Source organism: Halichoerus grypus, chromosome 10, assembly GCF_964656455.1.
Source record: "Halichoerus grypus chromosome 10, mHalGry1.hap1.1, whole genome shotgun sequence".
Lineage (NCBI taxonomy): Eukaryota > Metazoa > Chordata > Mammalia > Carnivora > Phocidae > Halichoerus > Halichoerus grypus.
The window spans coordinates 7650156-7661643 of record NC_135721.1 but is presented as its reverse complement, the minus strand read 5'-3'; the positions used below and the strand labels follow the sequence as shown (position 1 = coordinate 7661643).

The window sequence follows — 11488 nt, the reverse complement described above, 5'->3', positions numbered from 1 at the left end:
ATTGGGACAAAATGTTTCTTCACAGAGGGGGGACAAATACCAGGGTGCTTACCATGATTCTAAAGCTGTCTCATTTAGTGTCTGGGCTGTCATGTTCCCTGATGGGTTGTTAATCTCATCCTTCGGTAGGAATTAAGCTTGTTAGGGTGGAGATAACTTCCCTACTCCCTTCCCTAGTCCAGCGATGTCTGGCACCCACCCAGTGGCTGCTCAAGGACTATGTAAAAATAAAGTTGAGCAAGATGTGCCCCAGGCCTAGGGGACAGTACAACGGAAGTTTCTCAAAACCTCACAGGGTTTTTGCAGCTGTGAAGATCCTTATGTCATCTAGTCAAAACTCCTCCAAGGCCAGAGAAGGGAGGTAATTCACCCAAGATCACACAGCAAGTCCCCGCCAGGGACCCCGGTAGAGCACGAAGCTCCTCCAAGGTCCCTCTGCACCAACCACGACTTACCTGGGCTGGCTTTACACGTTCTTTAAATCCTCACCAGGGACCCTCAGGTGGGCCACACCCCACACTCTAGGGTGGGATGTGATTGTTGCATTTTGTCTTCAAGGGAAAGAATGGTAAAATGAGAGAAAAAAGAAGTGCCCCGCGTTCCTTCTCCCCTCCCTGGGGTCAGCGGTGGGGGGCAGCCCACACCCCAGAGGCACAGTCCTCCACCAGAGGCTGCACGCTCTTAGGGATAACAGATTTCCCAAGGCTTTTGCCTTTATGGATTCATTGTGCAGACTCAGTTGCTGTGCTGGGACTTACAGGGCTCTCTCAAAGCGAGGCAATCGCATCCGCCCTTAGAGATGTCTAGTCACTTACAAGTGCCGTCTACTATGGTAAAGGGCAGTGGAGGGGCTCGGTGGCCTGTGGCCCCTCTACCGCCTTCCCCTCAGGCCCTTAGACAAGCCTCTGGCTTAATACTGCACGTGTGTCTTCGCGTGGCCGTCGCTGCCAGCCATCTAGAAGGAACACACCTGGATACGTTTATTGGCGCAGTGGCTCGGGAGCGGCCGGAAGCGGTGCCACCAACTTGCCAGGTGACCCTGAGCACGCACCTTGCCCCTGTCTACATCTGCGCCCCGTTCTTGGGGTGAAGCCAGAATCGTTCCAGGTCCCTTCCTCGGGACTGGAGGCGCCTGGCAGGAGGGGCCAGAGTCCACCCGGGGGGGAGGGGGTCCACGTGGCCCGCTTGTGCCCGCGATCTCCTTTCTCTGCCCTAGGACACGAGGCATTTAAAGCCAAGCAGAAGAACAGTTAATGCCCAGCGCGGATGCTGAAATTCGGCTTCTGCGGCGCCCGCTCCCGCACCAAGGTTGATGTCCCGGAGAGCGGCGGGCACGGGAGGGCCCGGGACCTGAGGCGTCGTGCGCGTGCGCGGGCCCGCCGCAGGGCCGGGAAGGGCGCGAGGCCGCCGGGGGTGCCCTGCGGCGTCGTGCGCGTGCGCGTGCCTGCCGCAGGGCCGGGAGGGGTGCGAGGCCGCTGGAGGCGTCCTGCGGCGTGGTGCGCGTGCGCGTGTCTGCCGCAGGGCCGGGAGGGGCGCGAGGCCGGGGGCGGGCCGGGTGGCGCTCGGAGCCGCTGACGTTGAAGGGCTCGGCGCCCCCCATCCTCCGTCCGGCCGCGGGTTGGCCGCCGCCGCCGCGCTCCGCCCCCTTCCTCGGAGGACGCCCGGACGGAACCGATCGCGGCTGGTTTGAGCTGGTGCGTCTCCATGACGACACGCGCGGTGCTATAAGTAGCGGAGCGGCGGCCCGTCGGCTTTGTCAGTCCCCTCAGCCTCCGCCGCCGCCGCCCCTCTGCCAGAGCTCCGGCGCCACCTCGGGCCGGCGGTCCTCCGCGGGAGGGAGCGAGGCGGCGGGCGGCCGGCTGACGGGGGCGGCGGGGCGGCCGGCGGTCCTGCGCGCTCGGGGGCGGTATCTCCATGGGGCTGGCCCGCGGCGCCCGTGCGCTCTAAGGTGAGAGGGGGCGCGTCCGGGCGGCTGGGAGGCGGGAGGAGGGACGGCCACGTGTCCCTGCGCGGCGGGCCGGAGGCCCGGGACTGACCCCGCGCCTGGAGCTGCGAGGGACACGTGGTCGTCGCGCCGGCCGCGGGTCCCTGACCCTGGTGAGCGGCTGCCCTCCGGGGCCTGAGTTCCCCCGTGAAGCGGGACTTCGGACTCCCTGACCCTGCGAACGCCCGGCGGCCACCCTCGCCGCGCGGCCCGTCCTGCCCCGGATCGTGCCGGCTTAGGGCAGCCAGGGCTGGAGGGGACCGCGGCTCACCTCTTCCGAACCACGTCAGTGGGGAATCTGAGCCGGAAGCTGTTGGGAAGGCCCGTGGTGCTTTCAACCGCTACTCTTTTCTAAAACCCATGTGGCAAGGCCGGCAGCAGGTGCAGACGTATGAGCGAGCCCGTGCAGGTGTCGGGCTCCCATCGCTCGGCCCACTTTTACCAGGATGCCTCGTTGTCCTGGAATTTTGTTTCTCTTAGTTTTCGTGTACGGAGGAAATGACCCGATGTAGAAATTCGCCGACGTTGCTAGAGCTAAGATACGAGATAGCCTCGTAGTGACTATGGTAATACATTCTCCATTAACTGTGCCGTAGACTTGTCTGTGTAAGGAATCTTTGAATGACTTAAGAGATTTAAGAAAGGCCTAGAATATTGAGATCCCAGTTCGGGCGAACAGACTTACACGTAGGAGGCAGCCCTTAAGATCTTCCAAAAAAGCTGATTGTGGTTGTTTGAGAATCCCAAATGATTGGTAAGTGTGGGGAGCAGAACCTCTTAGAAATGTCTGGGGAGGACAAAGAATGTGTTGACTTTATTTAAAGCTAAAATTGGGCATAATTTAGTTGACTTGTGAAATTTTTTTTCAGTTTGTTTAAATTGGTCTCTGTGTCTTGTATACTACTTCCCAATTGGCAGGAAAGAATTTCATAGCAGAAGAGTGCTATCTGGTGCTCACTGACCCATCATTTTAGGTAACTTAGCTATACAGAACACTAAAAGGTGAAGTTTCTCTATATTGTAAGTTATTAAAATAAAGCTTTAAAAGATACTTAATAGTAACATATTTCAAAGTAATAACCTCCCAAGTTTAAGCTTGAACACCGCCTAAAAGCTTTTTAACAAGACCCTAACTAGCCCAGTCTGTCACTGCGTGAACCTGAGTTAAGTGTTAATTTCATATAGCCAAAATGGGTTTGCTGTCCCCTTCGTCTCTTGACTTCCCCTAGAGGTGGTTTCGGCAATGTAGAAGGTTGACAATGGAAAGGCACGTTAGATCAAGCCTGGAAACAAGTTCTACCGGGGGCGCCTGGCTGGCTCAGTAGGTAGAGCGTGCGACTCTTGATCATGGGGTTGTAAGTTCGAGCCCCACGTTGGGTGTAGAGATTTTAAAAAATAAAATCTTAAGAAAGAAAAAACCACACAACAACAACAAAGGACAAATTCTACGATGCATGGGTTTGGATTTATGGCAGGCTCGTCTCCCTGGGCCTCTCATAGTGTCCCATGCCAGAGCAAACCGTGGCCCCGAACCATTGCCTGGCCTCTGTCATAGGCTGCAGGCACTGAAGCGGGTCGCACAGTGAAAAAAAGAAAGTCCTGCCTAGCAGAAGTTAAATAGGTTAAAATCAGTAATTTTAAGAAAGCTCATTTACCAGTGTCAGATTTCGTGAAGACCAAGGACAGTGGCTCTGAATGTTACGAGCTTTATTTTTGCTTATTTGTAATTCATGTTTGCTTCCTTGCTTTTGTTATTCTTAAAGTTAGCCAAAAATTATTTCCATGTGACTATTGTTCATAGCTAAGCAAGGATGAGGGTGCGTGTAAGGACAGATGAGATGTGCAGAATCACTGACTTGATGATAGGCAGCACGGGTTTAAGAATGCTGATTTCTGCTCAGATAAAGCCGCTGTAGTACATTGTGTTGATGGGAAGATTGCTCACTGTAAAAATACATGCGTGTCATGAAAATAAAATGGCATAAAAATTAGCTCATAAAATTCTTAGGAAACTTAAGAGCACTCAGTAAGTTTAGCCTTAGACATTTCCACGATGCCTTTTAGTTACTAAAAATTCTGTGTAAGACTTACTGAAAACAGAAGGTGGATGTTTATAAGGCGCCTTTCAATAATTACTGAAATGCTGTTTTAAGCTTCTAAAGAAATGAAACTGACCGTTACAAAAATTTTTCCATTTTAATGAAGTGATTCTGAAACCTGCTTTCTGTAGGTTTTTTAGCATGAATATTTGAAGTGCTTATTTTGAGGTATATAGTAGTACATACAGAATTTTAGTGTGTTGCTTTGAGAAAGCCTGGTGTTGAATCTCCAGTGTCCCTGGACTGCATAGAGGTTTATGGAATCCTGTGACTTAACCTGGAATAATGGGATTCCCAAATCCAGCGAGTGAGCTAGCTACGGAGAGCACTTGAGCAGCACGGCTTCCTGTGTGCTCACAGTCAGTGCCTGATCTTTCCATGTGATGTATTCCTAAGGTGGACCAGCAAATTCTGTTTATCAGACCATCTCCACTGCTGCACCTGAGGGCACACGCATCTTCAGCGGGACTTGGAATTCCAGAGAATTGCCTTTGTGAGAAACTGGCGATAATTTCTTTAAATTCCATCTCTTAGTTTTCCATGTAAGTATTCATGGTTGTTGCAGGTTGTTGTTAAGAATTACTGAGTATTACATCAAAAACTAATGATGTAATGTATGGTGATTAACATAACAATAAAAAATTTTAAAAAAAGAATTACTGAGTATTGGGGCTCCTGGGTGGCTCAGTCAGTTAAGCGGCTGCCTTAGGTCATACAGGATCTACCAGGATCTAGCCCCACATCTGGTTCCCTGCTCAGCGGGGAGTCTGCTTCTCCCTTTCCCCTGGCCCCCTCCCCCCCACCCTGTCTTTCTCAAATAAATAAGTAAATAAAATCTTTAAAAAAGAAAAAAAAGAAAGAATTACTGAGTATTGCTCCCGCTTCTGAGGAAATTTCTCCACCCTGTTTGCAGTTTGTTACGTTTCGGAGGAACTTCAAGAAACCATGAACAGCTTTAGTAATGCAGATTTAGACTGCCATTTCCTCGATGAAGGCTTTACTGCCAAGGATATTCTGGACCAAAAAATTAATGAAGTTTCGTCTTCTGTAAGTATCTTAAGTCAGTGCTGACAGCACAGCTTTGAAAATGCTGGGCACATGAGTGAGAGACTTCAGTGCGGCCTTAAGGAAATGGAATGGAACTCACATGTCCTGTTAGGGAATTCAGAATTTATTAGCTGCAGATCACTCAGTGATAGTAGTGATGTTCGTGTCAGTGGCCAGGGTAAAGAGAGGAGGGTCCGTTGATGGGAATGAGAGGGGAGGCTACGTGTGTGATTAGGCTGCTGATGAGTTCCCTGCACCCACTCTTGCTGTAGGATGATAAGGATGCCTTCTATGTCGCCGACCTGGGAGACATTTTAAAGAAACATCTGAGATGGTTAAAAGCTCTTCCTCGGGTCACCCCCTTTTATGCAGTCAAATGCAATGATAGCAGAACCATAGTGAAGACCCTTGCTACCATTGGGACAGGATTTGACTGTGCCAGCAAGGTAAGCAAAAGCAGCAGGACTCAAAAATGATGATCTCAAATGGCCCTGGTGCTCCCAACAGGGCACATCAAAGTTGTGTTTCTTGGGCAATATATAGTAATGAAAGGGGGGGGACTGAACTCCCGTGTTCTCCTGTTTTTTTCATTGATTAGCTTCCTATACATAACGTACTCTCTCATGTTTTTTCAGACTGAGATACAATTGGTACAAAGTCTTGGGGTGCCTCCAGAGAGGATTATCTATGCAAATCCTTGCAAACAAGTGTCTCAGATTAAGTATGCTGCCAATAACGGAGTCCAGATGATGACTTTTGATAGTGAAGTTGAACTGATGAAAGTTGCCAGGGCGCATCCAAAGGCCAAGTGAGTGACTCCTCCGTTTGTGGGCAGGGCAGGGTCACATACGGGAGCTGCACGTTGTCAAATTCAAATTCACAGTTGTGAGATTTCTGTACTTTGGTAAAGTATAAAAGTCTGCTGGGTCAGAGGCAAAGTAGAAAATCTTAAATCCTCTTGATGAATAAAGCTGTAGGAGACGCTTGGGGCGCCTGGGTGGCTCAGTCGGTTAAGCGTCTGCCTTCGGATCAGGTCATGATCCCGGAGTCCTGGGATCGAGCCCCGCATCGGGCTCCCTGCTCGGGGGAAGTCTGCTTTTCCCTTTCCCTCTGTTCTCTCTCTCGTTCTCTCTCAAGTAAATAAATAAAAATCCTTAAAAAAAAAAAAAAACTTATGAGACTCAAATCACAGGGTATCAGAGCCACGAATTCTTTTTATTTTAATCATGGCTCTAAGTGGTCTTCTGTCATGGGAAATTTGATAAAATTTTGCTGCTTCTAGGTTGGTTTTGCGGATTGCCACCGATGATTCCAAAGCAGTCTGTCGCCTCAGTGTTAAATTTGGTGCCACACTCAAAATCAGCAGGCTTCTTTTGGAACGGGCGAGAGAGCTTAATATTGATGTCATTGGTGTCAGGTGAGATCTTGGTGGTGGCATGGGGGCTAAGATACTAGACAATGCACGTTGTATAGGTTTTTCTCCCACCGTAAATAGTAATTTTCAGAAATAGCCTATTCTCCTTTCTTTGCCCCAGCTTCCACGTGGGAAGCGGCTGCACGGATCCTGAGACCTTTGTGCAAGCCATCTCTGATGCCCGCTGTGTCTTTGACATGGGAGTGAGTACATGTAAACCCAGTTCCGGGGCGGGGGGTGGGGAGCAGGGCTGAGAGTAACTAGACTCAGTTCTAGAATTAACCTTCTGCAGAAGTCACCCCATATTCCAGAGGCTTAAATCCATCTGCTGCGTACATTTTCATGACTTGTTACCAATCTGGCTACTCGACTGACTGAACTTTCCTGGCTCTAGGCTGAGGTTGGTTTCGGCATGTATCTGCTTGATATCGGTGGTGGTTTTCCTGGATCTGAGGATGTGAAGCTTAAATTTGAAGAGGTAATTTATAACAAAATGTTCATTGCTATTTTAGCAAGTTCCATTTTGGTGTAGTTCAGAACTTAAAGTGTTTTTAAGTAATAACAAAAGAAATTGTACAAACATAAAAATGCCTTAGTATGATACTTCAATGAGTTCTGCACTATTTAAAATTGTAGTTAATGGGCTTTGGTTTTCTAAGCCACAATGAGTCAATTTCCCCCCAAATCGTGGGAAATAGTTGATTACTTCAGGGAAGAGCAGGTGGACTTTGGTACATCATTACCCCCAATGGGGTTTTCTAAATTTTGTACTTTTCCTTTGAACATTTTAATTGTTTTAGTCACTTATGAAGTTAATGTGGACATCTTATTAAGTGGACCACTATGTGGTGGTTGAGTTTATGACATAGATCCACCTTCTTCTTAAAATTTTGTGAGATAGGCAGAATAGAGTTTTATTCTGTTGGCGTGTATTTGATAGCTTAAAATATTTAGGCCCCTTGATACCTCAGCAAGCAGTAATACATTTATAGTACCGTTTGATAGAATCCTACCCGTAACATCTTATAAAGGATGGGGGGGTATCCAGAGGGGAATCCAGATGAAACCACAGGGATATGCAGGCTGGGTTTAGGGAGATGCCAGTTGGTTGGTTTTTGTTTCGCTGCCGTCGGCCGGTAGTACACCTGCTGACGCCTGCGCTCACGTTTGTTCTAGCCTGTCACTGGTTCTCACTCTGCCGTGAGTTCCCCTTGATGACTGTCCTCGTCTGTCCCCGTCTGTCCCTTGTAGATCACCAGTGTGATCAACCCAGCCCTGGACAAGTACTTCCCGGCCGACTCGGGGGTGCGAATCATAGCGGAGCCCGGCAGATACTACGTTGCCTCAGCCTTCACGCTCGCAGTGAACATCATTGCCAAAAAACTCGTATTAAAGGAACAGACAGGCTCTGATGGTACGTATAAAGGACGAGTCACGCAAACTATGAATCTTGGAACACTACATCAAAAACTAATGATGTATGGTGATTAACATAATAAAATTAAAAAATAAAAGGACGGATCATTGCATGCGTAGCTGTACGTTGGTACAGAAAGTGGTAATTGAGACTCCTGTGCCTTTCCAGATGAAGATGAGTCGAGTGAACAAACCTTTATGTATTACGTGAACGATGGAGTGTATGGATCGTTTAATTGCATCCTCTATGATCATGCCCACGTGAAGCCCCTTCTGCAGAAGGTACTTCTGAACGTAGAATATACAGCAGTGAGGATGTGTGGTCATAACCAGGGTAACTGGTTACGTTTTTCTCTCTCGAATGTAGAGACCCAAACCAGATGAGAAGTACTATTCAACCAGCATATGGGGACCAACATGTGACGGCCTGGATCGCATTGTCGAGCGCTGCGACTTGCCCGAGATGCACGTGGGCGATTGGATGGTCTTTGAAAACATGGGTGCTTACACGGTTGCTGCTGCTTCTACTTTCAACGGGTTCCAGAGGCCGACTATCTACTATGTGATGTCGGGGCCGACGTGGTTAGTGACGACGCATGTTCATGGTTTGATAAGAGCAGGTTTCTGCTGGCTCTTGTCTGGTTGAATAAGAAATCGTCTTGTTTAGATTAGATGTAAATACTAACAAGGTTCTTAAAAATAGTTGTTTTCTGCCTGTACTAGGAGTATATGCTTTAGAGGGGCGTCTGGGTGGCTCAGTTGGTTAAGCATCTGCCTTCGGCTCAGGTCATGGTCCCAGGATCCTGGGATCAAGCCCCACATCGGGCTCCCTGCTCGGCGGGAAGCCTGCTTCTCCCTCTCCCACTCCCCCTGCTTGTGTTCTCTCTCTCTCTCTGTCTCTCTGTGTCAAATAAATAAGTAAAATCTTAAAAAAAAAAAAAAAGAATATATGCTTTAGAAGATTTGGGAAATACAAATGGAAAGAAAATTCTCTGGTGATACTGATCTGTATTTCTTTTCAGATTTGTATGAAGGTGTAACTATTTCAAAAAAAGCCTAGGGTATTTCCATATGAATAGAATATTGTAATGAGCGCACGTGACTTGTGCTTGCCCTGTTACTGAAAAGGTGGTCGTGAAGAAAGGCTTGCTTTAGAAAGACACTGAACTGCTTCCTGATGACGTGGTAGCCGAGGCAGTAAATAGGCTCGTGAGGAGGACACTCTCACGAAGCCGCCGAGCCCCGGGCCTCAGGGTTTCTGAACGTGCCCCTTCTGTCTCGCAGGCAACTGACGCAGCAGATCCAGAGCCACGACTTCCCGGCCGAGGTGGCGGAGCAGGACGTCGGCCCCCTGCCTGTGTCCTGTGCCCGGGAGAGCGGGCTGAAGCGGCCCGCGGCCGCCCGTGCGTCCGCCAGCGTCAACGTGTAGGGCCGCTCCGTAGCTGTCGGCTTCGGGTGCAGCTTGACCTGGGGGACGTGGGGGGCCGTGTAGCGCCGCTCCGTAGCTGTCGGCTTCGGGTGTAGCTTGACCTGGGGGACTGGGGGGCCGTGTAACTTAATTCTTGCTAGTTTTGAGATGTCTGTAAGTAGGGTTGGCACGGATGCAACAGTGTGGAAGACTAGGAGATGGGGTCACTTATCTGTGTTCCTATGGAAACTATTTGCATATTTGTTTTATATGGATTTTTATTCAGTTTTCAGACACGCTACTAAGGCGCGCCCCCCGCCGCTGAGCAAGCGTTTGTAGCTTGAACACTGCGGGGTGGGCCGGAAGCTTAGTGTTGTGACCTGTTTTAAAAATAAAGTATCTTGAAATAATGAGGCATTGGGGAATTTTTACAGTGTGTCCATTCCAAACGGCTCACCTTGAATGTGTTTTGTAAGTGGGAATTGATGTTTCGTCCCACCTGCTGAGAAAGTTGTCCCAGAGGACTTAGGACTTGGTGGTCTTCAGTATTTTGAAAATCTGTCGAAATGCCATCTTCCTGTTCAGCATTTTTATTTCAAGTACATGAGTCTTGTATGAAGTTTGCTGTGGATCCTCACAGAGAACAGTGGATTTAGCCCGCATGTAGGGAGAAGGAAAAGCGTGGGTGAGGCAGGCCGTCCCCTCTGCTGCTGACACGGCTCAGCCGGCCCCGAATGTCCCCAGAAGTGGCTGTGAAGGAGCGCCTAGAGCCCTTTGCTAACTGCCTTGTGTCAGGGCTGTGCCCCGGGAAGGCCCCAGAAGCCCCCCGAGTGCTGCCTGCGGGACCCATGTTCCCTTCCCACTTGTCTTCTTTCTGGGGACAAGTTGCAGAGCTGCAGGTTAGGAATGTGGTACATTTGGTGGTCAACTCATAATAAATTCAACAATTATCCTGTGTTGTAGATCTCTACCTTCTTTGATCTTGACCACTGGCCTTTTAAGTTCTTTTACTCAACTCGTACCCCTACTGCCCCCGAAAAGGACATCAGGCTCTCATACAGCGTAACCCCCAAGATGAGAATGTCGAATCGTGCAGTAGCCATACGTGGGGAAGGAAGGCCGTGCAAAAGCCAGACGTGGCCCTAGGATGCCACTAGTCCCCACTGTCAGCAGCATTGTCTCACCGGCTCCAGCAGGGGGCCATGGGAAGACCAGAGTCCAGATGGGAGGGAGTACTGCAGCTCCTTTCATCTCAGGGAGTAAGTGAAGCCAGGCCCTCCAGCTAGGGCTGTATGCGTACATTTACTAAAGGATTTGAGGGGAATGACCTGTTTTCTAAAAAGCCACCGTCCCCCCGCCAAGACCCGAGTTCCACATGGACACTGCATTGCTGTGGTTGCACAGTCCCCCCTCTTCCTTGGCCGCTCAGCCAGACACGCGCTGGGCATGTCCCCAGCTCTGCTCTCCCTTCCTAGACCTGAGAATGTGGATTTAGTCGCCATACGTACATACATGATGTTGCCACGCGTACGTACGTATGTATATCAGGAGCTACAAACAGAATAGTTATGACTGGAGTGGGGGCCAAGGGGAGGGAAAAACCTCTTAAAGTGACCGTTTGTCCCGCTTCGTGAGCACATCCTTTTCTGACTCCTCAGGATGTTCAAAATAAAGGAATTGGTGTTGAGGAATGGGAGCTAGTCGCCAAGCCTGGAATCTTGGTAAATTAGGCCTTCTACCAGGAAGGGCTTGAGATCTCCTAGTGGCAGCAATGAGCTCGGATGGAAGAGAAAGGGCTTTCCACTCAAAGTATGCCGAGGATCTGGAAACTGCTCTTCTCTCAGCCAGTCCCCACCCAGCGTCCAGTGCCAGTGGGGACAGAAACAGCTCTAGGTTGTCCTGTTGACCCACACAACAGCCTCAGCCTCACTCCCGACAGCCTGCTTAAATTGCTTGTAAGCCCCCAGAGTTTCTGGGCTCTGCCAAGGCCACGTTCGGGTCTGGAGGGTGATGTGGCCTGGCCTGGGCCAAATGGCCACCTCTGGTCCTTACACCTGGGAGTGGGCAAGTGAGTTTAGCCAAAGAGGATGGAGATCTCAGATGCTGGGTATGTGTCAACA

At 49.8% G+C, this 11488-nt stretch overlaps 1 protein-coding gene and 1 non-coding gene across 6 annotated transcripts; both read left to right on the top strand.

Moving 5' to 3' along the window:
- Positions 1-1674: 1674 nt before the first annotated feature.
- ODC1 (ornithine decarboxylase 1) lies at positions 1675-10320 on the top strand. 5 transcript variants are annotated; one of them, XM_036097556.2, is made up of 12 exons: positions 1675-1694; positions 4480-4625; positions 4997-5130; positions 5403-5576; positions 5766-5938; positions 6413-6547; positions 6666-6747; positions 6939-7022; positions 7796-7958; positions 8130-8242; positions 8328-8542; positions 9245-10320. In XM_036097556.2, the coding sequence occupies exons 3-12, from the start codon at positions 5029-5031 to the stop codon at positions 9387-9389; spliced, it is 1386 nt and encodes a 461-aa protein (XP_035953449.1). In that variant the 5' UTR covers positions 1675-1694; positions 4480-4625; positions 4997-5028; the 3' UTR covers positions 9390-10320. The 5 variants fall into 5 exon arrangements, with proteins under 5 accessions (XP_035953449.1, XP_035953448.1, XP_077912094.1 ...); XM_036097555.2 differs by lacking the exon at positions 1675-1694 and adding an exon at positions 1744-1948; XM_036097557.2 differs by lacking the exon at positions 1675-1694 and adding an exon at positions 2019-2550.
- On the top strand, positions 3437-3569 carry LOC118539207 (small nucleolar RNA SNORA42/SNORA80 family). Its single transcript, XR_004919044.1, has one exon. It is a non-coding gene; the product is annotated as a small nucleolar RNA SNORA42/SNORA80 family (small nucleolar RNA).
- Positions 10321-11488: the final 1168 nt, after the last annotated feature.

Excerpts from the sequence above, each read along its gene's own strand:
- ODC1 (XM_036097556.2), top strand. The coding sequence starts at position 5,029 with ATGAACAGCTTTAGTAATGCAGATTTAGACTGCCATTTCCTCGATGAA. Across the intron at positions 6,748-6,938 it reads GCTGTGTCTTTGACATGGGA|GCTGAGGTTGGTTTCGGCAT; the intron begins GTGAGTACATGT and ends TCCTGGCTCTAG. Across the intron at positions 8,543-9,244 it reads GTGATGTCGGGGCCGACGTG|GCAACTGACGCAGCAGATCC; the intron begins GTTAGTGACGAC and ends TCTGTCTCGCAG.